This window comes from Lynx canadensis, chromosome E1 (genome assembly GCF_007474595.2).
Source record: "Lynx canadensis isolate LIC74 chromosome E1, mLynCan4.pri.v2, whole genome shotgun sequence".
NCBI classification, from domain to species: domain Eukaryota; kingdom Metazoa; phylum Chordata; class Mammalia; order Carnivora; family Felidae; genus Lynx; species Lynx canadensis.
Window position 1 is genome coordinate 55,826,102 of NC_044316.2, and position 27,869 is coordinate 55,853,970.

The 27,869-nt window shown below is 46.5% G+C and overlaps 1 protein-coding gene and 1 long non-coding RNA gene across 4 annotated transcripts; one reads left to right on the forward strand and one right to left on the reverse strand.

Moving 5' to 3' along the window:
• The first annotated feature begins 188 nt into the window (after window positions 1-188).
• MFSD11 (major facilitator superfamily domain containing 11) lies at window positions 189-27,181 on the forward strand. 3 transcript variants are annotated; one of them, XM_030295754.1, is made up of 14 exons: window positions 189-561; window positions 845-1,015; window positions 1,571-1,626; window positions 3,147-3,254; window positions 4,178-4,257; window positions 4,376-4,472; window positions 5,690-5,748; window positions 6,239-6,383; window positions 11,013-11,053; window positions 18,194-18,259; window positions 19,883-20,008; window positions 23,100-23,274; window positions 24,437-24,572; window positions 25,524-27,181. In XM_030295754.1, the coding sequence occupies exons 2-14, from the start codon at window positions 920-922 to the stop codon at window positions 25,686-25,688; spliced, it is 1,350 nt and encodes a 449-aa protein (XP_030151614.1). In that variant the 5' UTR covers window positions 189-561; window positions 845-919; the 3' UTR covers window positions 25,689-27,181. The 3 variants fall into 3 exon arrangements, with proteins under 3 accessions (XP_030151614.1, XP_030151612.1, XP_030151615.1); XM_030295752.1 differs by lacking the exon at window positions 189-561 and having other exon boundaries at window positions 573-1,015; XM_030295755.1 differs by lacking the exons at window positions 189-561; window positions 18,194-18,259 and having other exon boundaries at window positions 573-1,015.
• Window positions 10,687-15,207, reverse strand: LOC115500973. The gene is made up of 2 exons (XR_003964686.1): window positions 14,860-15,207; window positions 10,687-12,965 (listed from the first exon to the last, which is right to left on the reverse strand). It is a non-coding gene; the product is annotated as an uncharacterized LOC115500973 (long non-coding RNA).
• Window positions 27,182-27,869: the final 688 nt, after the last annotated feature.

Here is a 27,869-nt window from a genome sequence, read left to right on the forward strand (position 1 = left end):
CCCGCCGCGCCGCGGCCACGCGCCCCGCCCCTGTCCGGCGCGCCTGCGCAGAGCCCGGCGGGCGGGCCGAAAAGCGCGGAGTCACTGTTGCTGGGAGGGGGGAGCGGAATTGGCGAGCGGTTGGAAAGCCCGCGAAACGCTCTTTCCGGCAGCGAGGCCGGACGGGCGCTCTCCCGCAGTTGGGGCAGGAAGCGCTCCCCTTCTAGGCTCCGCCTCCTTTTCATGCCCGTATCCGAGCGCCGCGCAGCTTTTCTGCTCCGGCCCCCGCGGAACGTTCTCGCCTCTCTCGGAGAGGGGGGACTCTCCCCCCGCCCCCGTTTGCCCCGCTGTCTCCAGCCTTCTCAGACCCGGCCCCGTCGCCCCCCGGGCTCCCTCCCGCAGTTCCCGACTCCTCCGCCGGGTTCCGCTTTGTAGCCCCTCCTCCGCTGGGGCGCGCGGACTCGGCCCCGCTCCCCTCCCGGCGCGCCCTACCCGTCTCGGGGCGCGCAGGACTACATTTCCCAGCGGGCCGAGCGGCCGGCGCCGAGGCTGCGGTCAGGTGACCGGGTCGCGTGGCCCGAGGTGAGTCAGGGCCGGGCGGGCGGGGCCGCGCCGGCCGCTGCACCTCGGCCGTGGCCCCCTAATCCCCCTCGCGGGCCCCTCAACCTGGAGCAGCGACGTTATTGGCACTTCTCCGAGTGTTGGGCTCGTCCATACTCGGATCGGACTCTAGGAATGTCCTGATTGCCCGTGGGGACGACTTCACCCTCGGCCGGGGATTCTGATCCGAGAACTGAAGTTGACAGCTCGGCAGCCTTGCTCCTGGATCCGTCCGCTCTTCTCACCGCCTCATTTCCTTCCCCAGGATCGTCAGTGGGTTCGCCCCGAGGAGAGCCGACCGCCCTGGGCCGCTGCTGACCTCTGGCAGAGTTGAGCCAGAATGTCCCCGGAATCCAAAAAGCTTTTCAACATTATTATTTTAGGAATTGCCTTTATGTTTATGTTCACCGCCTTTCAAACTTGTGGAAATGTGGCGGTGAGTCGGGATCTGTTCTCCCTCCTTTGAAGTGCCTACCATAAACGCGTTCCAAAGATGATGATAAACGTTAATTACATCGGACAGCGCGCTTAAACGACACCTTTTATTTTTCTGCCCTACCCTTCCTCGTTTTTATGCTTAAGTTTAATTTGATGTGTCAGACATTTCTTGCTAATAATAGGGTATCGGGACGGGGTGTTAAACAGTATGGTCTTCCTCTGATCTGACTTGGGGTCTGTGTGTGTTGACCTGTTATTTCTTGTCTGTATTAAGGTTTGCATTAGTACTGGGAGAATACTTGGTACTACTACCGGTACTAGTACTAAGGCATAGTTACAGCTGCTCTTTGCCCCCTTCCCTGTCATCGGTTTGCCTTTTCCTGTTTTGCAGTCCTTTTCATCTCTCATAGTTGACTTTCAGTATTCAGGCATGGTGCATCCCGAATTTTATTTTACTGAGTACTTCGTTCTCAGTTCTTGGAGACAAACTTTGGTGGGGATGGGGAGGGAGACTGCAAAGTGTTTTCATTGATTAGCTTTATCTTCCACACAGCAAACTGTCATCAGGAGCTTAAATAGCACAGATTTTCACGGCAGTGGATACACCAGGTACTGTACCGTGCAATCGGCTATATTTTATATACTACGGCAGTTACCTGAATCTTAGAATCTCCGGCAGTAACGTTGTGATTGAATCGGTAGTGATTGCTTTTTCTCTGCCCCTGGGCTGTTTGGGAGAACATAATAGGATAAAGGTGATGAGTCTAGGTTTCATGTAGAATTTCATACTAGGTCTGAGATCCTGGTTTCATGACTTAATCACTGCCTTATGTTAGGCAAGTTACTTCTGTCTGTGAGCCCAATCTCCTTGCTCAGATGACGCGTGTAAAGCTCTTGGCACAGTGCCTGGCACTTAATAAACACTCAAGTATTGTCGTTAATTATGTCTTCTCAATCCTAAACGGAGGATGTTTTATACGACTCTTGAAACATTTGGTCCTCCTGTTTTGGTAATTTCATGATGATTAACATGCTGCCATCAGGAGCTTTTAGATTTCTGTTAAGGTGTTTAGTCCCAGTTTTACAAAAAAATGACAAGACCTTCATTGTGATCCAAGCGGGGAATGTAACGCATATGTGGATATAAACGCATACGGGTTTCTTAATTTCTCTGTAATTAACTCTAAGGTGATGGCCAACACCCCCTTCCCCCATAACTCTTATTATTTGGTTCTTTATTATCGATCCTAAACGGATCTTCTGTATGATATTTGAGACTAAAGCAATGTTAATGTCCATTTTTCTCAGTGGTTAATAATACCCTAGTTTTTTTGGTAACGCTCTGTCTTCGTGTACATTCCAAAGAACGCTTGCTGTTGGAGGTGCATGGAAGGCAAAGAGTAATTTACTTTGCGTTTATGAATAGAGGCTAGTAAATGAGTTGAGGACCCTCAAAATGGTTTCAGTCGTACTTTGCTGCAAGACACACGTACTAGGGCCGGGTCTCCGGTAGCTGAATGATGTTCAAGTGAGGCCATTAGATTGAGTTAAATAAGTTCCAGTTTAAGCAAGTGATAACTCGGTGCTTGTTATTTATATAACAGCGAAATTTTATGCTGTTGCCAGGAGTTGTAAGCTAAGTGTGTAGAGTAGACTGTTGACTAGGGCTTCTGGAATGAGCTTACCAAGGATGGCGTCTTGGCTCCAACCATTCACCAGCTATCCAGCTGGACTTTTGGCAAGTAACTTAACCCCCTTGTGTTCCGGTCTTCTTTTCTGTAAAATGAGGGTAATAATAATACTGTCTTCACAGAGCTGTCAGGTTTAGTAAAGAAAACATGGAAAACACTTGGCACGCTGCTGGCTTTTATTACAATTTTCCAGGGCATTAAAAACTACCGTCCAGGGCAAGCTGATTCCAAAAGAAATTTGATGAGACTCCCAAGATTTTGCATAAGTGAGAACTGTATTATGAGATGCAGCTTAATGAGAGAATTATTAACTCTAAAGAAATGAATGCTTATGTCAAAAAAAAAAACCCCATACACTTTAAGTAGATTTGAAAAAGTGCACTTTTGAGACAGCGATTCAAGGGTTTTGTTTTTTCCTTTTATGTGTTATGTGCACAGCATGGCAATTATTTATGGAGTGTTCTCAGCTTCAAATTTGATTACCCCATCAGTGGTTGCCATTGTAGGACCTCAGCTCTCTATGTTTGCAAGTGGTTTATTTTACAGGTGAGTAGTATGATTTTCTTTCATATCACCCAAACACCTTCAGCACCTTTCAAACACGTAGGAAATATTTGACAAGAATGTGCCAAATTGGGGGTGCCTGACTGGCTCAGTCGGTGGATGTGCGACTCTTGATCTCGGGGTTGTGAGTTCAGGCCCCGCTCTGGGTGTAGAGATTACTTAAATTAAAAAAAAAAGATCTTAAAAAAAAAAAAAAAAAAGAATCTGCCCACTTGGATTACATAGAATACAGGCAGTAGTTTTAGGGATTTGGTTCTCTCCTTGATGCCCTGGGATACCTTGTTGTTTAAATGTCCTGGGACATGTGCGTATTTCCTTTTGTTTTACTATTAATCAAAATAGTATCCAAAACTCTCTTTCTGTGAAAGAGATCTCGTTCAAATGAAAGAACTAAGCTTTTTTTCTGGGTTGCAGAACTACAGTCCCAGCATGCGCTAAGCAATTGGCAGAGGCCGATTGCAAACCTTCGTTCAAGTGTCTGATCTTACAAACTTGAAACAGTAAATTAAGAATGAGAAGGTCACGGGGCGCCTGGGTGGCTCAGTTGGTTGTGTCTGATTTCGGCTTGGGTCATGATCTCACGGTTCGTGGGTTCTAGCCCCACATCGGGCTCTGTGCTGACAGCTCAGAGCCTGGAGCCTGCTTCAGAGTCTGTGTCTCCCTCTCTCTCTCTGCCCTTCCCCTGCTCACATTCTGTCTCTTTCTCTCTCAAAAATTAAAAGACAAAAAAAAAAAAAAATGAGTAGGTCACGTTTGTCCCTTTTTTCCCAACACTGGAGAAGTCCTTTACAGGTTGAATTAAAAGAGAGAGAGAGAGAATCCTCAAAATTGATTCCTAGAAGGCATACTTGGCATTCTATTTAAGGTATTGTTTGACTGTAATACATTGACCTGTTATATTTTAGCATGTACATTGCCGTTTTTATCCAGCCTTTCCCATGGTCCTTCTACACAGCCTCTGTCTTCATTGGGATTGCAGCTGCTGGTAAGCATCTTGATGCTTATTTTCTCTGTCTTCTGGGATTTATCTAAGAGTATCATGTGTTTAGTATGTAAAGCTAAGTGATGACATTCTCTTGATAACCTTTCGGTTTGAATTTTAGTGCTTTGGACGGCACAAGGAAATTGCCTGACAATAAATTCAGATGAGCACACTATTGGGAGAAACAGTGGAATTTTCTGGGCACTCTTACAATCTAGGTAATAGTCCTTCTGGAGCTTAATCTTTCCTTTAATTATTTTGCCACACCATTTTTTAGATCTTTGTTGTATTGAAAACTCAGATCTTCCGTGTTAACATGGCTTGAGTTTGTAGCTGCATATGATTCAAATTTAAAATTTTACGGAATTACATAAAAAGCATGGACCTACCTCATTGTAATTCATGATGAGTAAATAGAAAATAATACTAACCATAACGTATTTAGCGCCTGCTATATTTCAGGCAGGGACTGTTGGCTTCATGACTAAATTTCAGTAATCCTCACCACCTCATGACACCAGAAAGTATTATCTCTGTTCTACAGATGAGAAAACAGAGGCCTAAAAGTGCAGTAACTGATCTGATTTAAGCCATCCTTATCTGGATTCCAAAGACCATGGCCTTCCCACTGAGCTACACCTGATAGCTATTAACAAGTATGTTGAAATTCAAAAGTGAGGGGCGCCTGGCTGGTTCAGTCAGTAGAGCATGCAACTCTTGATCTCAGGCTTGTGAGTTCAAGTCCCACGTTGGGTGTAGAGTTACTGAAAAATAAATACGTTTTATTTAAAAAACTTCAAAAGTGAGTCCAATTATATCAACACTGAGCAACAAACAGCATGTTATATATTTCCTAAGTAGAAAGCAAAAACAGTCATTTTATCATGGAATCTGTCCTGAGGATTTACCCTCACGGATATCACCCAAAATTGGGGTGTTGGTAAGGTTTCACGAAGTGCAGATGTTTAGTGTAAGGGGGGGTGTATGTTAAGAAACCGGAGTGTAAGCAAAAGGTTCTTTCTCCGGGAAAGTATGTTAAGTAAAGCATCTGATTAGATGCAGGTGACTAAATCATGGATTTTTTTTTTTTTTTTTGGAGATTCTTTAAAATACAGGATTTGAGAAGTAGCATAAGCCTGCTTCCACATAGTCATTTCCAGAGTGCCAATAAATCACATGTTTCAGAGCGAGTCAAGTCTTTGTAGGGTGGTTCTGAATCAGGTTACTGTCACGTGGGAGGAGACTGAATTCCATCTGGGTCAGTGACAGTTTTCAGAAAAGGGTCAAGGTGGCGTCGATAATGATCCAGGCAGGTAGCTACTTTTAAAATTATATATGCCCCCCCCCTTTTTAACAAATAATGGAAACATTGCTTTAAAAACTGTAAATATGGAAATAAGTCCTCAACATCTTCTTCTCCCTTTTCTTCCCCCAGCTTGTTCTTTGGAAATCTCTACATATATTTTGCTTGGCAAGGGAAAACTCAAATATCAGGTTTGTTTATTCACTTTGCTTTATTCAGACATATTCGAATACATCCACAAAGTATCCATTATTGCTTTGTTCATATCGTGGCAGTGAACCGTGCTGCCTGAAGTCCTCTCAGATTTTACCTGTTAGTAACTTTTTTTCCTTGTATTAAGCCAGGATTTTAGTGCGTGGCCTGTGCCTCAAGCAGCATCTCGAGGTACAGAAGGTTATGCTGTGTATGACCATAATGTTAGACTTTTGTATGCTTCTTTGGCTACAGAGTATGATTAAAATTCTTGTGCTGTTTTTCTTTTGGGTTATTGGTATTCCTTTAACTGAAAGACAAAGGTGGAGGTATTCTATTTAGTTCTTTATTTGAGATTTTCACTAACGCAGTAAAGTAAACATTTAACGAGGAAATATTTGGATGGTCATAAACAGCTTCTGAACACAATGCAGACTCTGAAGTTGTGCGCGGTTGGTGCTATCTGCTTTCTTCTTTTTTTTTCTCCAGAGAGTGACCGAAGGACAGTGTTTATTGCCCTGACAGTGATTAGCCTGGTGGGGACAGTTCTTTTCTTTCTCATTCGGCAACCAGAGTCTGAAAATGTCCTGGGAGAAGATGAGTCTTCTGATGACCAGGACCTGGAAGTCAACGAGTAAGAAGTTGGCATGTTCCTTTCTATCTAGAAAAAAACAAAAACATGTATACGTATACGTGTATATATAAATGTTTATTTTCTTAATTTCTTTTTTTAACATTTATTCATTTTTGAGAGACAGAGCACAAGCGGGGGAGGGGCAGAGAGAGAGAGGGAGACACATAATCCGAAGCAGGCTCCAGGCTCCGAGCTGTCAGCACAGAGCCCGACATGGGGCTCAAACTCACAAACCGCGAGATCATGACCTGAGCCGAAGTCGGACGCTTAACCGACTGAGCCACCCAGGCGCCCCTATTAATGTTTATTTTTAAGAGAGAGAGAGAGATAGAGTGCAAGCAGGAAAGGGGCAGAGAGAGAAGGAGACACAGAATCCAAAGCAGGCCCCTGGCTCCAAGCTGTCAGCACAGAGCCCGACATGGGGTTCAAACTCACAAACCATGAGATCATGACCTGGGCCGAAGTCGGACACTTAACCAACTGAGCCACCCAGGCGCCCCAATATTTATTTATTTTTGAGAGAGACAGAGAGACAGAGCGTGAGCAGGGGAGCAGCAGAGTGAGAGGGAGACACAGAATCCGAAGCAGGCTCCAGGCTCCGAGCTGTCAGCACAGAGCCCTACATGGGGCTCGAACTCACAAACCGTGAGATCGTGACCTGAGCCAAAGTCAGGCACTTAACTGACTGAGCCACCCAGGTGCCCCAAAAATATATTTTGAGTAGAGCCAGTTTTGGGATTAGTAACCTTTTCATAGTCCTAACTGATAATCCAACGTTGGGCAGACATGAGGAAAAAGTTTTATTTGTATTTGTATTTATTTTTTTAAGTAGACTCCATGCCCAATGTGGGGCTCGAACTCATGACCCTGAGATCCTGAGATCAAGAGTTGCAGGCTGTACTGACTGAGCCAGCCAGGTGCCCTGAGGAAAGAGTTTTAAAGCCAAGAGAATGAAGATAAAGGGTAGCTCTGGGGAGGAGGAAGGGAAGAGGAGAAGGAAGGGAGAGGCAGGCAGAAGAGGGAGGGGGAGAGGCTACAGGGGATTTGAGCCCAATCCCAGGTTGCGGCTGACAAGTTATATGACCCTGGACAGTAGCAATAATCCCCTTAGTTCCTCTGGGTCTCAGTTTCCTCCTTCAGTTCAGCCGGTGTCCCGTGTGTTTTAATGTGCAAAGATAACAGCCTTATCAAGTTACATTGGAGACAGTTTTTGCCCTCAGTTACGGTTTGCGTGGTCCAACCCCTAAAATTCCCCCATTCCTGTGGCACGTGTGAGTGGCAGGGCCGTCAACAGTTGGTCACACCCAGTCTCTTACGTGAGGTGCCTGGTTTTGTGCTAACCTATACAGGTAGGTGGTCTTCCCCAGGGTGGTCCCAGTGGGGAAACAAGTAAATGGCCTTGTGTTTTTCTACAAACTGTAAATTAACTTGAGCATATTTCAGTTATAAGTAAAACTAAAACATCACAGACAATTTCTCTGCAGGTACCATCCAGGTTGGAGGAGAAGGAAATGAGAAATCTTTGCCAGGCTCATTTTGCTTTGTGTGTGAGTCAGTAAATTGTGAAGATTGCCTTATCGCTCTTCCTGTATTGTTAGAACGTTTGCACGGGGTGTTCTGTGCTGCCTTGTTAATCCCCCAAAGGCCTAAACCTCTCCAGTCATCGGTTCATTAAGCACTCAAAATTTCACTGTTTGTTTAAAGCAAAAGAGAGGCGTGACCTTGGTTTGAACACGTGTATTTATGCGTGTGTATGTGTATATATGTACATATATATATAACGTGTATGTATAACGTAAACTGTATATGTGTATACCAAGCATAAACTGATAGATGTTGGAGATTCTGTGAACGTGAACACCACAGATTCAGTGAAAATTGAACACCTGTTCTTTTAGCAAATGTCAGCTGTGTGTGCTGTGCAGACAAAAAGAATCCCCTCCCTTTTCCTAGGGAACTTCCCCGATGGAGGATCGTGTAACTGATAAGGCACAGTACTGAGGAGTGCCGATCAGCCTTTTTAGCATTTTCTCTTCCTGAAGCGTCTCCCCAACTTGAAGCTTCCTTGTCTCTAGTCTATAAACAGCAGGGACTCTCTGCCAGCCCCCCTCTCAACCTGAGGGATACCGCAGCGAACAAGACCGAGAAGTCCCTGGTCTGGAGGGACTTCATTTTAGAGGGGGTGTAGACTCCAGGTGTGTAAAACCGCAAAGGAAATGCTAAGAAGACAGCGAAAGGGGATTGGGGGTGGGGAGCTGGGTGGCTCCCTGCGGCCTGACTGGGGAGGAGGGACGATCAGCTGATGGCCACTGATTGCCAAGACCAGGTGGTAGACAGGGGTGTGGTGGGTGCCAGGGCTGCAGGGAGGCCCGTGGGAGTCAGCCCGGGGAGGGAGTAGAGGTAGGAGTGTCTGCAGCAGGAAGAGATTCCGTTCTGGGAAGCGGCAACAGGAGTGCGGGTTCTTTTCTGGGTGCGATTGGAAGCCACTGAAGGAGGGGCGCCTGGGGGGCTCCTTCGGTTAAGTGTCTGACTTCGGCTCAGGTCATGATCTCGAGGTTCACAACCAATGTTAGAACGTTTTTATCACCCTCCTCCCAGAGAATCCTGTACCTCTTAGCAATCCAGGATGAGAAAATAGAAATCTAGAACAGAGCAGGCTACAGAAGCATGGGCTTGAGGTGGGGGGGCGGGGATGCCTCGCGATTCTAGGATATAGTAGTTGCGTGTAGGTAATTGATCCGACATACACGTAAAATTGTAGATGGAGTTGCCAGAGAAGGCTGAGAAGGTAACATTTAAGACGTAGGGACGAAAAACCATTCTCCCTCCACTCTTTCGTGTTCTTAGCTGAGACCCCTGTAATCAAAGATGAACGAGGGGAAAAAAGCAATCAGAAACTTATTAACACGTATGGTTCGTGTATACGTGAAGAAACCCCAGGGGAAAATGAGTGATTTCCCAGGATGGCTCAGAATTTAGGCATTAAATACCCGTCTAAATCGGGAAAGGGGAGGAGGATAGAGGCATCTTAGGGGAGAGTAAATGATTTCTCGGAAGGATGAGCGGACCCTTGCAAGAATAGATGGGAGACATAGTTTGTGACAAGCTGTCCATGTCTGGTCTCCCCTCTGGTGACAAGAGTCCATCTTCCCTATGTGATGAAACTTCCGGAGGTGATTTATAACATTTGGGTTCCTTCTAGAGGATCTGTCTTTAGGCAGATGAGGGAAGTTCCGAGAAAGCCTGTCCCCCCATGTGCTGTTTTTCTCGTGCCTACCGCTCGACATAATCAGTGTACCAAAGCGGCATGTTTTGGGGTGACCCGTTCTGCTACTCTTCAAAGTCAGGACCTTAAAGAGGTAGGCTGGGCATGAGATGGGAAGGTGTTGAAGGGTTTGAGAGGGGTTCGCAGTGATCGTACTCTGCCCGCTCCGTTCCTTGCAGGACCTGGGGTTCGTCTTATTTCAGAATTCTACTAGAAATGGCTTCTTTTAATAGGTCATTGATTTGCACCCGAGTGCTGGCTGGCTCGCTTGTATTGTAACAGGCTAGAGAGTATATAAATCAGTTCCTACTTATTTGGGTACTGAAACGTAAAATACTAAAATCCTACATCCGAGCCTATCCATCTACAAGCGTCCTATCAGTTATTTGGAATCTGAAGAGTATTTGCCTCCAGGCAAGGCACGCGTTTTTATGGTGAAAAAAGAGGTTTTCCTGTCCGCTAGAACAGACTACCTTTTTTGTGTCAGTAATTCATTTATATAAGTCAACTGGATCTCCATGAGGTTTCTTCTTCTTTTTTTTTTTTTTTTGTAAGTAATGTTATTTAAAGGGGTGCCTGGTGGCTCAGTCGGTTAGTGGCCGACTTTGGCTCAGGTCATGGTCTCACGGCTCGTGGGTTGGAACACGGTGTTGAGCTCTGTGCTGACAGCTCGGAGCCTGGAGCCTGCTTCGGATTCTGTTGTCTCCTTCTCTCTCTGCCCCTCCCCCACTTGTGCTCTGTCTCTCTCTACCAAAAATAATCAAACGTAAAAAAAAAAATTTAAAGTAGTCAGAGTGGGGGCACCCGGGTGGCTCAGTCGGTTAAGCTTCCGACTTCGGACGCTTCAGGTCACGATCTCACGGTTTGTGGGTTCAAGCCCCATGTTGGGCCCTGTGCTGACAGCTCAGAGCCTGGAACCTGCTTCGGATTCTGTGTCTCCCTCTCCCTCTGCTCCTCCCCTGCTTGTGCTCTTTCTCTCCCTCCCTGTCCCCCTCTCTCTCTCTCAAAAATAAACATTAAAAAAATAACAAAGTAGAGTGGAGGGAAATTGAATTTTTACTAGTTGTTTTTACAGTATGAAAATAGCAGGGTGGGGAGACTTCTGTCCCGCCTGAAGTATCCTTTCTGAACAGGACGTGTGTGGATGTGAGCCACAGATTTAGCATGAGAGAATCGGGTTTGGACGCTCTCCCCTCGTCCTCTGCAGCGAGGACAGGGTCCCATGTTGTGCGGCAACGGAAATATCTGCCAGACCTCGTAGAGGACGGTGTTGTGACAAACGTCGGTGAAAACGCGATCGCTGTTTTGTTCCCTTTACAGCTTTCAGGGGAAATCACTTTGATCTCTTGTTTTTATGTTTTCAGGTCTGCCCAGAACACCATGGCAAAGGCAGTAGACGCGTTTAGTAAGTATTAGAAAACACTGGGTCTGAAATGCCAGAGCTGTTCGGGGACAACTGCGACATTTGCCTTTCCCCCTCCCCCCGCTAACTTTGGATTGACGATCCCCCAGTGTTTCCGTGTCTCCAGGTATGCCGCCCCGGAGCGTGCTAGTCTTCTCAGCCAGTGCCTCTGGAACAGGAATGGGGGGGGGGGGGGGCGGGGTGGACGGGGCCCTGCAGGGGTGGCGTGGGGAGGGCCAGAGCGCTCGGGGGGCCGGAGCTCCACGCCAGGAGGCGAGGACACACGGGCCGTCCCCTCAACTGAGTCTGTCGGCGTGGTCGTGCTCCTCCGCGGAGGGCTCTTCCCGGCCAGGCCTCCCCCCGTGTTCACGTCGTGTCCTTCCTCACGACAGTTCTGTGTCATATAGTGCACGCCTGTCATTCTCTCCATTTGATGGAAGAGGAAACCGAGGCTCAGAGAAATGATTTACCCAAGGTCAAGTAGCTAGGATGCGGCCGAGCTGGGATCGGAGTCCAGAGGGTGTGACTGGCAAAGCCAGTGATTCCCATAACGGTCACCTTGTGCCTCCTTCAGAAAGCGGCAGACGCGGCTTCCGATTCTAATAAGGCCTGATGTGGGCCAGTCCTTTGCTTCTGCCTGGAGCCCTCGCAGCCTCTTTGTCTCCCAAGGAGAGTCTGACGCCGTCTAGAAGGGAGCAGCCTTTTGGGGCCACGTTGTTTCAGTTAGGACCCTGGGCCTTAGGCTCTTCTGTGCTTGTGGCCAGCCGACAGGTTGCCTCGGGCCAGGGTGCAAATTCTTGGTCGAATCGGCCATGGCCTAAGTCAGATGACCGAAAGCACCCAACTTTTAGCCAGCAATTCCTGTAGTCTCCTTTTCTAGAAAGGGTTTATGGGGTGTGATATTCTGAGCTTTGAATATATAGCATATTATTGTTAAGGCTGTTTAATCAGGCTTTTATCGTACGTATTTCTTACATTTCGGGAATGCGTTCGTAATTACAACTCGGGCTACCCGTTATAATTAGAAAGGATGTAGCCTGCCTGTCCCCCAGCAGGATGGGAGGTCACTGCAGTCAGAGGTCTGGCTCTCAGCTTTGCAGACCTAGAAACTTGTCTGTCACGAGCGCCACCATCGATCAGAGGGGCCGGAGGGGAAAGGACTCAAGCTAAACCCACAGAAGTCACAACTGAACCATTGATGATGGCATTTAATATGTTTTAGCGAGCCCCTTCATAGATACTCCCTTCTTGTGATCCGGGGCCCAGAAAGCCCCCTATGGCTAACTTGGCGAGCCACGGAGTCGAGGGAAAGGGGCTTGCCTGGGTGATCTTCAGGCTTATGGGATGTTCCGTCCAGCCTTGGGCGAGGCTCGATGCAGCCCCCTCTCCCTGGCTGCGTGTTGACACCAGATTCAAGATGTCTCTCCTGGATGTACAGACTTTGCCTCAGCCTGTCTGTAAAATGAGGCGCGAACACGATTAGGGCCACACGGTTTCGTCATGGAACTAGTTGGTTGCTGAGCAGGGTTCAGGACTGATGGGATGTTGTGCCGTCTAGTTTGGGGAGAAAGGAGGGGCAGCCAGAAAGGTGCTACAGGGCAGGCGGTTTGAGGAGCCGGTTCCTGGGGAGCAGCGGGAGGCAACGAGGTGGCGCGGAAGCCAGAGAGAGCACAGAAAGAAGAAGAGTGTCCAAGCTTTAAGTCATCTGTCATCCGTTGTTTACTCATCAGATGCCTTCAGTTGATGCTGTGATGAATGGGGGGCAGAAACGGTTTCTGTTCATCTGAAAAGCACTTCATTCCCCAGCTGGACGTGTATGTTTAATGGGATTCTGGAACACTTCGTTAAAATTTTTAAAAATTTATTTCTTGGTCTTGAAGAAACAATCCTGAAGTCCCTCTGGAAGCAAAAATGTCTGAGAATAGCCAGGAGAATTTTTGAAAAGGATTTAACGGGTGCCTGGGTGAGCATCCCAACTCTTGATTTGGGCTCAGGCCATGATCCCAGGGTTGGTGGGATCGAGCCCCACGTTGGGCTCTGTGCTGAGCGTGGAGCCTGTTAAAGATTCTCTCTCTCTCTCTCTCTCTCTCTCTCTCTCTCTCTCTCCCTCCCTCCTCCTTCCTCTCCCCTCCTTCCTCTCCCCTCTTCCCCACTCATGCTTGCTCGCTCTCTTTCTAAAAGTAAAAAAAAAAATTAAAAAGGACTTTCCCTAATAAATGTTAAAATCTGTGAATTCATTTGAAAACTTTGGAGTAGAAGGAGCAGTAGAACTAAAGTCTAGAATGAGGCCCATGTCCGCAATACAATAAATACAATAAAAGAAACTCTTAAGCAAAGTTAGGGAGCAGACAGTGTAGAAAAATATAGACTCAAACTTTATATATCCTAACGTTCCAGGTGGATTCGATGTAAAAATGAAACTACAAAAGTAATTGAAGAGACTAATTGGGTAGAGCAATGCCTTTTAAACAGGTCATTCAGACAATAAGGGAAAAGAATGCCCTTTTAAAGTTGCTTAAAGTATAAAACTTCAGTGTATCAGAACAACCTAACGGATTTAAAATGGCAGGGAAAATATTTGTTTAAGTAGAAGAAATGCAAATTTAAAAGTGTTCCATCAAAAAGGAAAGTTTTCCATCAAATTTCAAAAGATAAAAATAATAATCGTCTGTATTATGGATGGTGAGTACTTAACACGCATAAGACCATGCTTCTGATGGGAATACACATTCGTATTATTTTCTTTAAATTTTTTTTCTTTAACATTTATTTATTATCGAGAGACAGAGAGACACAGAGCATGAGCAGGGGAGGGGTAGAGAGAGGGGGAGACAATCCGAAGCAGGCTTCAGGCTCCGAGCTCACAGCACAGAGCCCGACTCAGGGCTCAAAGTCATGACCTGAGCCGAAGTCGGTTGCCTAACCAACTGAGCCACCCAGGCGCCCCCGTTTATATTATTTTCTGAAGAGCAATTTGTCTGCAAGTGTCAGAAGCCTTAGAAATATTTGTACCTTTACCCCAGCAATTCCACGAATAAGATTATCCTCAGGAAATAACTAAGCATTTTTGTCAAGATTTAATTACTAAGATGTTTATGTAAGTGATTTAAATGTTCAACTACAGGGCGCCATTTTGTATATCTATACGACAGATTATCCTAGCCATAAAAATGATCTTGATGCATGTTAGGAAATATTTGCTCTCTTATGTGAAAACAAACTTAGAAATAGCGTACGTGTATATATACATATATATATATACTACATACTATATACGTATACTATATATACATATACTTATATACAGTAAAATTTGTGGTTTTTTTTTTAATTTTTTTTAAGCTTTATTTAGTTTTAAGAGAGAGCCAGCATGAGTGGGGGAGGAGCAGAGAGAGGGAGACACAGCGTCCGAAGCAGGCTCCAGGCTCTGAACTGTCCGCACAGAGCCCGATGCGGGGCTCGAACTCACAAACCGTGAGATCGTGATCTGAGCCGAAGTCGGACGCTCAACCGACTGAGCCATCCAGGCGCCCCTTAAAATTTGTTTTTATTAAAAAAACTTTTAAGTCCAAACGGAGACCCATTATTTAGATTGTGGGGTTTTTTCCTTAATAGAATAGCTTTATTGAGCTATAATTCACACACCATGTGATTGGCCACTTAAAGGGTACAATTCAGTCCTATTTAGTATCTTTCTAGAGTTGTGCACCTCTAACCACAGACGGTTATGGAACCTGTCCACCCCAGAAGGAATTTCTGTACCCATTAGCAGTCACTTCCTTTTCCTCCCCACTCCCCCCGTCCCTTACCCTAGGCATCCATTAATCCACTTTCCATCTCGAGCTTCGCCTCTCCTGACATTATGTCGTACGAGTAGAATCATACTATGTGTGCTCTTTCGTGACCTGGATCTCAGCATCATGGTGTCGAGGCTCACCCGTGTTCTAGCGCGTTATAAACAACGGGCTGTTTGTACTTCGTAGGTGGCACGAGTCACGCTGCTGTGAACATTCGTGTCCAGGTTTTTGCCTGGACGTTCGTCTGCACATCTCCGTGCACACACTTGGTAGGAGTTGGGTTGCTCGCTCCCGTGGTCGCTGGGTTCAGCCTTCTGAGGAACCAGCAGATGTTTTCTAGCGCGGCTGCACCATTTTACGTTCCCACCGGCAGTGTCTGAGGCTTCCGGTTTCTGCACGTCCTTGAGTTACTGTCTTTCTGTTGGCAGCTGTCCAAGTGGGTGCGAAGTGTCATCCTGTGGTTTTGATTTGCATTTCCCTAGTGGCTAAGGACGTGGAGCATATTTTCACATGCTTGCGGGTCATTTGCATCACGTCTCTGGAGAACCGTCTACTTGGGTCCTTTTCCCAGCTTTTAATTGGAGTGTCTTTTTGTTATTATTGAGTTGTAAGAACTCTTTATATATTCCGTATAAAAAATCTCATATATATGTGATTTGCAAGTATTTTCTCCCATTCCTTCGATCAATTTTTCGTTTTCTGATGGTGTGTCTTAAACCACAAGAGCCCTACATTTTTGACGTAGGCTGACTTATCTGTGTTACCTTTTGCGTGTGTCTTTGGTGTCCTCAGAAGGTTTTGCCTGACCCCTGGGTCACAAAGATTTGCTCCTGTGTTTTCTTCTAAGGGTTTTATACTTGTAGCTCTTACCTTCAGGTGGAGGGTCCATTCTGAGTTCATTGTCGTGTGCGCTGTGAGGGAGGAGTCCAACTTCATTCTGCATGGGGCCACGTGGTTGTCCTGAAAAGACGGTTCTTCCGCATTGAATCGTATCGGCGCCCTCGTTGAAAATGAATTGACTGTATACGGCAGAGTTTATTTCTAGACGTATGTGTCTGATCTGACGCCAGTAATCCACTGATTACTGTCAAGCTTTGAAGTTGGGAAGCGTGAGCCCTCCAACTTTGTTCCGTTTCAAGATTGTGTTGGCTGTTGTGAGCCCCTGGAATTGCCATGTGAATTTTAGGATCGGTGTGTCTATTTCTGTAGATAGATGATGTGTTGTTGTTATTGTTCGTAGACTTCATTTTTCAGAGCCGTTTTAGGTTCACAGCAAAACTGAGGAAAGTTCCCATAGCCCCTCCCCCCCCCCCCCCCCCCCCCCCCCCCGCCGTGCACAGCCTCCCCCACCCGAGTGGCATAGTTGATGAACCTGCGATCACACGCAGTCGTCCTCCTGAATCCACAGCTCACATGGGGGCGTGCTTTTGGAGGTTGTACCTCTTACAGGTTGGGACAAATGCGTAATGACATGTAGCTGCTGTTATAGTATCATTCTGGATTATGTTTTAAAATTTCTTTTTGTTAAATCTTCCGATCTTTCAGAAACGAACGTGCTTTGCTAATATAATTATTTTTTATTAAAAATGATTGCTTTGGGGCACCTGGGTGGCTCAGTCGATTAAGCGTCAAGCTCTCTGTTGTGGCTCAGGTCATGATCCCACAGTTTGTGAATTCAAGCCCCATGTCAGGTCCTGTGCTGACAGCGTGGAGCCTGCTTGGAATTCTCTCTCTCTGCCCCTCCCCTGCTCATGCTGTCTCTGTTTCTCTCAAAATAAATGAATAAACTTAGAAAAAATAATTGTTTTAGGGGTACCTGGGAGGCTCAGTTGGTTAAGTGTCTGACTTCAGCTCAGGTCATGATCTCACAGTTCGTGGGGTTGAGCCCCACGTCAAGCTCTGTGCTGACAGCCAGGAGCCTGGAGCCTGCTTCGGATTCTGTGTCTCCCTCTCTCTCTTCCCCTCCCCCGCTCACTCTCTCTTTCTCTCAAAAAATGAAAAACATTAAAAAAAAGGAAAACAATTGTTTTAAACGTCATACTGATGGTGTAGTTTTCCTGGAAATACATGCAAGTAGTGAAATGTCTCATTGTATTAGTCTCACCATATTTTAGTGAAATTCGAGAACAGGGTATCCTCTTCTGCAGGTGGTGACATTCGGGACCGTGCGTACGTGTCTTGTGTAACGTTTGTAGTCAGCTGTCGAGCGAGAACTAAAATCTGGATTGACTGTTCATTGAAGACACTAGGTCATTGGCCTCAAATTATGAAATGTGAGCAGGTTCAAAAATACGGCTAAAATACAGTTTGTGTGGGGCACCGGGTGGGTGGCTCAGTCACTTCAGGGTCTGACTCTTGGTGTCGTCTCAGGTCATGATCTCACGGTTCGTGAGTTTGAGCCCTGCGTTGGGCTCCGTGCTGGCAGTGTGGAGCCTGCTTGGGATTCTCTGTCTCTGTGCCCCTCCCCTGCTTGGTCGTTTTCTCACTCTGTCTCTCTCTCTCTCCCTCTCTGTCAATAAATAAATTTAAAAAAATACACAGTTTGTAGACATGCATTTTCCGTTGCAGATTTCAACTGCGTTGAACAGCATAAAAACAGACATTAAAGTGGTCGTAAACAAACACGAAGAACTAAAGTTTCAGTCCTCAGATCTAGAGAACTGAGAATCACAGGAAGTGGTGTCGCAGCCTCTGTCTGCTCAGAAAGCTCCCTCCCTGATCTAGTCCAGTCTTCAAGCCACTCTGTGATAATTCCTCGGGTACATGAGCGCTTTGCCAGCCGTGGACTCAGCCTAACCTTCAGTCGAGTCCGTTGAAATAAGTCTCGTTTTGTTTGATTCTATTTGTTTTCTCCGTTTCGTGTTGTTTTTTGAAATCCGAGCTGGAGAGTGTGTGGGGGAAAACACAACTCTAGAATGTATTTACGCAGCTGAAATAAACATTTTATTTAGAGGGCAGATGTAGTTCATCCCTTAAGCATCTGAATCATTAACCTGTGTCCCACTTTTTTTTTTTTTTAGTGTTTATCTTTGAGAGAGAGAGAGAGAGACAGAGTGCGAGTGGGGGAGGGTCAGAGAGAGAGGGAGACACAGAATCTGAAGCAGGCTCCAGGCTCTAAGCTGTCAGCACAGAGCCCGAGACGGGGCTCGAACCCACAAATGGTGAGATCAGACCTGAGCCAAAATCGGATGCTTAACCGACTGAGCCACCCAGGCGCCCCGTCCCACTGTTTTTTGTCTCCTGGCATTATCGATGAGGGGTGTTTGGGTTGAGTAAATGGTTTAGAATTTTTGTTTGAGTAAGTAAAATCTAGTTAAGTACTCCTAAATTGTTTTCTTTCTTACAGGAAAGTCTCTTAAGTTATGTGTCACCAGGGAGATGCTCCTTCTTAGTATTACAACTGCTTATACAGGTAATGGGCTTCATGACGGGGTTTGGGTTTTCTGTTGCTGCATAATGCCAGTGAGGACCAAAAACAACCACTGTATTATTCATTCTCACAGTTCTGTGCACTGACGGGGCTCAGCTGAATAGTTCTACTGATGGTCTTTTTTTTTTTTAATGTTTTTATTAAAAAAAATTTTTTTTTTTTAATGTTTATTTTTTGAGACAGAGAGAGACAGAGCATGAACAGGGGAGGGTCAGAGAGAGGGAGACACAGAATCTGAAGCAGGCTCCAGGCTCTGAGCTGTCAGCACAGAGCCCGACGCGGGGCTCGAACTCACAGACCGCGAGATCATGACCTGAGCCGAAGTCGGCCGCTTAACCGACTGAGCCACCCAGGCACCCCAAATGTTTTTATTTTGAGAGAGAGAGAGGAAGGGGCAGAGAGAAAGGGAGACACAGAATCTGAAGCAGGCTCCAGGCTCTGAGCTGTTAGCACAGAGCCCAACGCAGGGCTTGAACTCATGAACAGAACCGCGAGATCGTGACCTGAGCCGAAGTCGGACGCTTAACTGACTGAGCCACCCAGGCACCCCAGCACCAGGCTTTTCTTAATGCTTCGGCCTGGCACGAGCCCAGTGCCCCTTTCACTGCATTTCATTGGTGAAAGCATATCACAGGGTCAGCCCAAATTCAGTGTGGGAGAATTCTACACGGGTTGAAAACCGGTTCATCCCAACCAGTGATTTTAGGGCAAAATGGAGCACTCCGGAAAATAACCATGGGTAAATCCTTGTAACTTTGTATAGATTTCCATATACTTTTTTTTTTTTTTTTTTTAACGTTTATTTATTTTTGGGACAGAGAGAGACAGAGCATGAACGGGGAGGGGCAGAGAGAGAGGGAGACACAGAATCGGAAACAGGCTCCAGGCTCTGAGCCATCAGCCCAGAGCCTGACGCGGGGCTCGAACTCACGGACCGCGAGATCGTGACCTGGCTGAAGTCGGACGCTTAACTGACTGCGCCACCCAGGCGCCCCTCCATATACTTTCTGATGAAATGGAATGAGCTCTGTGGCTTAACCCTGAGAGTAGATGGAGCGCTCTGAGGTCTTAAGAATGAGGAAATCGGTTTCCTTTTAAAAAAATGCCATCAGGGGCGCTTGGGTGGCTCCGTCGGTTGAGCATCTGACTTCGGTTCAGGTCGTGGTCTTGAAGTTCATGGGTCTAAGCTCTGCCTCAGACTTGCCACTCTCAGCGCAGAGCCTGCTTTGGATCTTCTGTCTCCCTCTCTCTCTCTCCCCCTCCCCCCACTCACTCTCGTGCTCTCTCCAACATAAAACATTAAAAAAAAAAATTTTTTTTGAAGCTGTCATGTTTTAAAAAAAAAAAAAAAGATGCTTCAATGTGCCAGTGATTAGTTTTGCCTTTATGTGCATTGTACGTATAAACATCTTTTTCGGAGAAATAGAATAAATATTAAACATCTAATTCCGTTGCATCAGCTCTGTGGCTCTATGGGGGAGTAACCCGTCCCCCGAGGGAACTTTATCGTATATATATATATAGCTCAAATACCACCAGCCGCGGAGAAAACCAGGAAACGGAGGTTGTGGATGTGTAACTAAATCTGATTTTTTTCCTCCAAAGGTCTGGAATTGACTTTCTTCTCTGGTGTCTACGGAACGTGTATTGGTGCTGTAAATAAATTTGGGACAGAAGAGAAAAGCCTCATTGGACTTTCTGGCATTTTCATTGGCATTGGAGAAATTTTAGGTTGGTTTAAAACTGTGGGTTTTCGCATTAAACCCGTTGGTTGTAGTCATCAGAGATACTGTAAGTGTATTTCATTCACTTCCTTGTCTTCGTGTTTTAGTTTCCTTGCTTAGTTCTACTCACATCGGTATGTCCTTGTTTTTTTATTATCATTGTTCTAAAATGAGGCAGTTGCCATGTGATTCATAGACAGAACCGTAAATAGGAAAACACATCCAGTCTCTCCCAGCTTCTTCTCTTAAGACACTTCGGGAAAATGTCTCGGAATCCCTGACTTTCTTGTCCTTCTGAATCTGACACCAGCTGGATGTCCGGCAAGATCATTCACTTCTAACTCTTAAGTACTGGAGTTTGCGTCCAACTCCCCAGGTCCGAGGGCTCAGTGCCACAAAGACGCCCTCACTTCAGACGCCACTTGTAAGTCCCAGGTCCCCAGGCTACCTACCTGCACTTCTGTCTGACTTGGCTATGAGTTGGGAGGTTCCCATGAGCCCCCAGGAAAATGCTGTACTTACTGTTAAAAGCTTTTTATAAAGGATACAAATGAACAGCCAGATGAGGCACGTGGGGCAAAGTCCAGGAGGGTCCCGAGTGTGGGAACCTCGGTCCCCATGGAGTCAGGGTACATTACCCTCTCAGTACGTGGATGCGTCCACCAGCCAACCAGGCTACCTTTCCCACACCTGTCATTGAGGGGTTTTTATGACTTTTCATCAGCGAGGCAGGGTTGATGATATATCATTGGCCAATGGCGATCAAAGTGGATCTCCAACCCCCACTCACCTGCCCTGAGCTTGGGGGCTGGCCCTGAAAATTCCAACCCTCAGATCAAGTCTTGGCCCTTCTGGCAACCAGTGGGCATCCTGAAGCCGGCTAGCTACACCACCCCTAAACCCCCGAAGAACCAACTCATTCGCATAAACTCTGGTCCGGTCAAAAGGGAGGTACGAGGGAGCACAAACGAAAAACGTGCCTGACACCGAGGAAAGCCACAGGGTTCTAGGAGCTCTGTGCCAGGAAGCGGGGAGGAAGGGGGAACAAGGCAAAGACCAGTGTGTGTTTCTCCTGGGCCACGCTAGGGATTCCTCTTTTTATATATATTTTCAAATTCCAGTTAGTTAACATCCAGTGTCATACTCGTTTCAGGAGTACAGTGTAGGGACTGAACACTTCCCTTCAGCTGCCCGGTGCCTGTCACAAGTGCGGCTGTTCCGTATCGGGCAGAGGTCGTTGGAGACCTTCACCCGTGTATCAGACATTGTCACGTACGAGGAACTTCCCAGATTCATCAGATAACTGTGCATCCACTGTACGAATAAAAGACTTCCTGTCCGCGTGAAACTTAGGGCCTTGGGGAAAGACACAGACCATAAAAAAAACACAGGACCCTTCGAATGGCCAGCGGGGATCACGCTATGGAGAGAGCAGACTTGAGTGTTTTTTTGTTTCCTGCTTTGCCGCCCACACCTAGAACAGTACCAGGTATTTAGATGTATTTGAACACAGGGAATACAGTTCTATGGATTGTTCTCACGTTTCTGCTCATCCTAGTATCTGTGACGGTTCTGGGGTGGTTTTTTTGGTTTTTTGGTTTTGTTTTGTTTTTTACACAACTTTCTCGAGATATAACTCACATGCCATATATGCCCCCCACTTAAGGCGTCCAGGGCAGTATTTTCCAGTATGTTCACAGGGGTTTACAGTGATCACTACCCTCTAACTCTAGAACCTTCTTATTGCCCTTCTCCAGGCAACCACTAATCCCCTTTCTCTATACGTTTGCTTATTCGGGACGCTTCATGGAAATGGAATCACAGAACGTATGGTGTTTGGGGTCTGGCTTCTTTAATTTCGCAGAACGTTTCCAAGGTTCTTCCACTTTCTAGCACATATCAGTATTCCATCCTTTTTTTCTCACTAGATAATATTTCATTGCATAGATAGATCACATTTTACTTATCCATCCATCATTCGATGGACATGTGGGTTTCCACATTTTTGGCCGTTCTAAATAATACCGCCGTGAACATGTATGTATACTTTTTGTGTGAACATAACGTTTTCAATTCTCTGGGGTATGTAACTAGGACTGGAATTGCTGGGTTGTATAACAACGCCACGTCCGACTGCTTTTTCTCCTCATGATGGGTCCTGTTTTCCTGCCTCTCTGCTTGGGAACAGTGGGGACACCAGACTCTGTGAACTTAACCTTGTGGGGTGCTGCCTGTTTTTTTATTCTCGTGAATATTCTCGAGCTTTGTTCTTGGCTACAGTTCGTTTACTTGGAAACAGTATGACTTTTTCAGGGCTTGCTTTTAAGGTTTGTTGGACAGGACCAGAGCAGGGCTCAGACGAGGGCTAATTATTCCTCGCTCCTGAGGGAAGACCTTTCTGTGCACACCCAGTGCCTGTGAGTCATAAGATTTCCTGTCTGGCTGGGGGGACGAGGCACTATTCCTGGCCCAGGGCGGGCGCTAATACCTCTAACCCTCCTGGATGGTTCTCTTGCAGGCCTCTGCTAATTTACTCACATTACGTGCTGATCGGCACTTAGGGAAGACTCAGGGGGGACCCTCTGTAGGTCTCTGGAGTCGTCCTTCTGGGCAGCTTTCCCTAATGATAGCCTGTTCTGGAACTCTATAGCCACCCATGTATCCCCAGACCCTGGGCTCTGGTCTCCTCCTCTCAGGGAGGCTGTGGGATCCACCTGCCTTCCCCACCCCTCCCTGCAGCCCAGCTTAAACCTCTCTCTCGACCAGCCGGTGGGCAGTAGCCGGGTTCACCTCCTTTGCTTCCTCCCCCATCTCAGAGATCACTGCCCCTTTGTCACCGCATAGCTTGTGTCTTCAAAATTATTACTTCGGATTTTTTTAGGCAGGTGTTAAATCTACTCCCTGTTACCTCACTGACCTAGAAGTCAGTTCTGACGTTTAAAATTTCTTCTGTTTCAACGGTTATTTTTTATTTTTAGTATCCGTGCTTTCTTTACCCCTTCATTAACTGGGCTATTGGTTTATCGGTTTATTTTTTTCAAAGAATCAGAATTTTGACTTACTAAATTTTTCTGTCCTCTACGTCATTGGCTCCGTAGGTGGAAGCCTCTTTGGCCTGCTGAGCAAGAATAATCGCTTTGGTAGAAATCCAGTTGTGTTGTTGGGCATCCTGGTGCATTTTATAGCTTTTTATTTGATATTTCTCAACATGCCTGGGGACGCCCCTATTGCTCCTGTCGAAGGAACGGATAGTACTGCTTACATCAGATCCAGGTATGGTGACTGTCATTTTATTTTATTTTTTAATGTTTGTTTATTTCTGAGAGAGAGAGAGACAGAGGGCAAGTGGGGGAGGGGCAGAGAGAGAGAGGGAGACACAGGAGTCGAGGCAGGCTCCGGGCTCTGAGCCCTCAGCACAGAGCCCGACGAGGGGCTTGAACTCACGAACGTCGAGATCATGACCTGAGCCAAAGTCAGCCGCTGAACCAGCTGAGCCACCCAGGCACGCAATGACTGTCGTTTTTCTGGTAATTCAAGGAAGGGTGGCAGGTCACGGGTGGCTAGATACTTATAAAATGGAGAAGTTAATCATGATCTGAAAATCTGTTATCTTTATAAGGTGACCTGTCAAATGTTGAACCGGAATTAGTTTAAACAGGAGCTCATAGGAAGAATCCCAAGCTCTTTTTGAAATGGTCGGTTTTTGTTTTTTTTTTAATTTTTTTTTTTTTTAACGTTTATTTATTTTTGAGACAGCGAGAGACAAAGCATGAAGGGGGGAGGGTCAGAGAGAGGGAGACACAGAATCTGGAACAGGCTCTAGGCTCTGAGCCATCAGCACAGAGCCCGACGCGGGGCTCGAACTCATGGACCTTGAGATCGTGACCTGAGCCGAAGTCGGCTGCTTAACCGACTGAGCCACCCAGGCGCCCCTGAAATGGTCGGTTTTAACCTTTCAACGCACCTAAATGTTTTTCTTGATCTGTGAAAGAGCCTATAAGTACCTGATGTGATTTCATGTGTCTGCTTTCTGAGCGGTGAAGAGTGGTGAGGAGAAGGGTCATCGGCCAGCTGGGTGGGCCGTCCAGTCCGTGCATAGCTGGTTTTGTCCGTTTTGAGGATCTCACTGTATTGCCATCAACTCAGATTCATTGTAGATGTAGACATTTGGGTCCGATCCACCATCCAAGGCCGGCCCTGCCCAAACACAGTGTTTGCTCCCAAAGAGTTAATTGACCAGCGTTTGCCAGACCCTGAAGTTGAGCGTGTCTGAGCATAAATTCTTACTTTGGGGACTCTGGTATTTACTTCTTGCCCCATAGTGCGTAAAACTTGAAAGTGAGATGCTCTTGCGGGGCAGTGGCTTTTCCACTTGAAATGGCTCCAGCAAGTATGGTCAGAACGCTCATTCTGAGTCCATTTTCCTTTTATGCAGCAAAGAGGTCGCTATCTTCTGCAGTTTCCTGTTGGGTCTTGGGGACAGCTGCTTCAATACCCAGCTGCTCAGCATCTTAGGGTTTCTCTATTCGGAAGACAGCGCTCCAGCCTTCGCAATCTTCAAGTTTGTTCAGGTAATCTCTTCTCCACACTGGCCTTAAGTGGACTCCCCTTTTTTGTTTAGTGCTTTCAACCTTGTTTTTTTTAATGGTTCTTAAATGACAATCAGGGACAGCCTGTCAGGTATTTCTGATTGGAATTAGGAGGCAGAGAGGAGTGTGATTTAAGAGATTTTACACTCTGGTCTTTAAAGTTTTGTTTGCTTGTTTGTTTGATTTTGAGAGCAAGAGAGAGAGCACGAGCGGGGGAGTGCAGAGAGAGAGGGAGGAAGACACAGAATCCAAAACAGGCCCCAGGCTCTGAGCTGTCTGCAGAGCCCGACGCAGGGTTCGAACTCACAGACCGTGAGATCATGACCTGAGCCAAACTCGAACGCTTAACTGACTGAGCCACCCAGGTGCCCCATTTTACGCTCTGGTCTTACCGCTCAGATGAGAGGCTTCCTGCCTTAGATACCCAAATTCCTTTGTAATATAGACAAGCATATTTCTGCTGCATATGTACATTATTTTATTACTCAGTTTCTCACAAGATACTATTTTTTTTTTTTTTTTGAGAGAGAGGGAGGACACAAACAAGAGAGGGGGGCAGAGGGAGAGAAAGAAAATCTTAGGCAGACTCCACACTCAGCGCAAAGCCTGACCCAGGGCTTGATCTCACGGCCCTGGTGTCATGACCTGAGCCAAAATCAAGAGTCAGACACTTAACCGACGGAGCCACCCAGGCGCCTCCCAAAACACTACGTTAAATGACAGGTTGCAGCTTACTTGGTTGGTAGCAGCTCTCAGCGGGAGTATGTGGTGTGTGTTTGCGAGCTAGTGACGGATGAAGTCCTATCTGGATGCAGGAAGGGCAGGTGCACCGCCGGTCACAGAAAGAAAGCCAGGGGGCGGAGGGTGGTGGGCTCCTTGTGGCGCCGTAGGGCCATCTGTGTGCATTTTCTGACTCGTCTTGTTCTGTCTCAGTCCATTTGCGCAGCCGTGGCATTCTTCTACAGTAACTACCTTCTCCTTCACTGGCAACTCCTGGTCATGGTGATATTTGGGTTTTTTGGAACTATCTCGTTCTTCTCCGTGGAGTGGGATGCCGCTGCCATTGTAGCCCGGGGCTCTGACTACCGAAGTATCTGATCCGGGGCCCCTCCGGGCGGCACAGCCGGACGACGGCCCGGCTGACGTAGCCACCTGTCGTCGCCGCCGAGTATTGGACGGTATTCAGTACGGAAAATCAAGGAATTAAGACTGCTCGATCTGCCAGGGTTGGTATTCAAGTTTACAGAGATCAGCTATTTAAAGCAAGCAGAACGAGGGGGACTCGTTCTGTTCATTATAATTGTTCAAAGATGTTGTTTTTCCATTCATCTGTCTCAAGTCCCTTATAATCATGTTAGAGAATGTAAATGTTTTCTTCTCCCTCCTGTTCTCTTTGAGAGATCCTGCCCCGATTCAGGATACGAGGCCATATGTCATATGAAGATCCTTGCTGGGTATGGAGTATGTGCTACTATGTAATAATAGGAGCGTATGCTCACCCCACATGTGCGTCTGGGAATGACATTTAAATAAATCGTGAGATGCTGGCGTGGGATCTTTGACAAGATTTGCACTTTCTTCCTCCCTAAATGTTTTGTTTTGGTAAGTTGTCCTACCTTGTCATTCATAGCAAGGACTGGCTAGTTATTATAAAATGAGGTGAGAATCGTCGAAAGTCTTAAAAATGAATCTAACGTGTAAATGAACAAAAATGCATTGAAAACACACACACACACACATTTACCAGAGGAGGATCTTGGCTAGTATTGTCCTAGAAGATGCAATACAAAAAAAAAAAAAAAAAAGCGACAGCAGTTCTGTGGTAGCAGGGCTCCCGTCACAGAGAGCAGACACCACAACTAACGCCGTACGGCTATTTGGGGAGACGCTTACATGGAAACGTTAACTTTCCTCCGTGAGAGATTGCTTGCGGCTTCTTTCTAATCGACATATGATTCAGAAACCATGGAATTCACCATTTGAAAGTGTAGTTTCGTGGGTTGTTTTTTTTTAAGTCTGTTCACAAAGTTGTACAGCTATCACCACGATCTAATTCTAGAACGTTCTCATCACCCCAAAAAGAAACCCCACGCCTTTTCGCAGTCATTCCCCATTGCCTGGGTTAGCACTAGCAAACCTTCCTGTGCTTTCCGTCTCTCTAGATTTGCCTGCTTGGACATTTCTTACGAACGGGAGAGCTCACTTTTAACTGTGATGGTTTACAGTACAAATGAAGTTTTACGGCAAGGTCCGTTCAGCCAAGAGGACAGATGATTCCTTGTTTCCTCTTGTTTTTTAAAAACCTGCTAGAAATTTAGAGATGTTTATAGTTGGCATACAAACCCGAAGAAATTCGATGGAGTATGATTTTCAGACTGCAGGGAGTCAGAAACCCTTGGAGTTAGCCAGAATCCTTAGAGAAATTTAATTCATGTGGAGCACTGTGCTCCTTTGTTCCTGGTTGTATAAAGTTTTGGTTTTCTTTCTCCAAGTTGAGATAAATTCCATTGTTCCTTGATGCTACATAAATAGTTTGTAAGTGCTATTTCAGAATTAATACAAATGATTTTGCGGTCTCCTTACGCACATGACCGCTGACCCAGGTGTATGAGTTTTCTATCGTGGTGTAACAAATGACCCAAAAACTTAGCCACTGAAAACCACACACGCTTGCCATCTCACGGTTTCCGTGGGTCAGGGATCTGCGTGGCTAGGCTGGGTCCTGGGCTCAGGGTCTGTCACAGGGCTGGGTTGGGCTCAGCTGGGGAAGGACCCTCTTCTCAGCTCACTGTTGCAGTTGTTGGCAAGAGCCCGCGCCTCGCAGGCCGCTGGATAAGGGTCTTCATTTCTCACTGGCTGTTGGTCGAAGGCCACCTCTCTTGTTCCTCGTTTAGGGCGCTGTCTTCATCAAAGAAAGCAAACGAGAAAAGCCAGGGAATGCTAGCGAGACAGAAGTCAGTCTTTTGTAACTGCATCTCTAAAGAGACAGTTCCGCCCCTTCTGCTCTCTTTGTTAGCCACAAGTCACCAGCTCTGGAGGGGAGTGTTACTCAGGGAGGGAGTACCACGAGTCAGGGACCCCCGGGACCATCGCCATCGTCCAAGGCTGCTTATCGCACCCGGCTTAGACTCTTACAGTTAAGCTCACACTGGGGCCTACGTTCCCACATCCCTTGCCCCATTTGTTCCTAATGGGTCTGCACGATGAGGCTGGCTGAGGTTAAGTAGCTTCTGTGAGCGACACAGACTGCCCTCATCCAAGAAAGCCGTTATGTCTCAT

Excerpts from the sequence above, each read along its gene's own strand:
- MFSD11 (XM_030295754.1), top strand. The coding sequence starts at position 920 with ATGTCCCCGGAATCCAAAAAGCTTTTCAACATTATTATTTTAGGAATT. Across the intron at positions 11,054-18,193 it reads AAAGGCAGTAGACGCGTTTA|GAAAGTCTCTTAAGTTATGT; the intron begins GTAAGTATTAGA and ends TCTTTCTTACAG. Across the intron at positions 24,573-25,523 it reads CAATCTTCAAGTTTGTTCAG|TCCATTTGCGCAGCCGTGGC; the intron begins GTAATCTCTTCT and ends GTTCTGTCTCAG.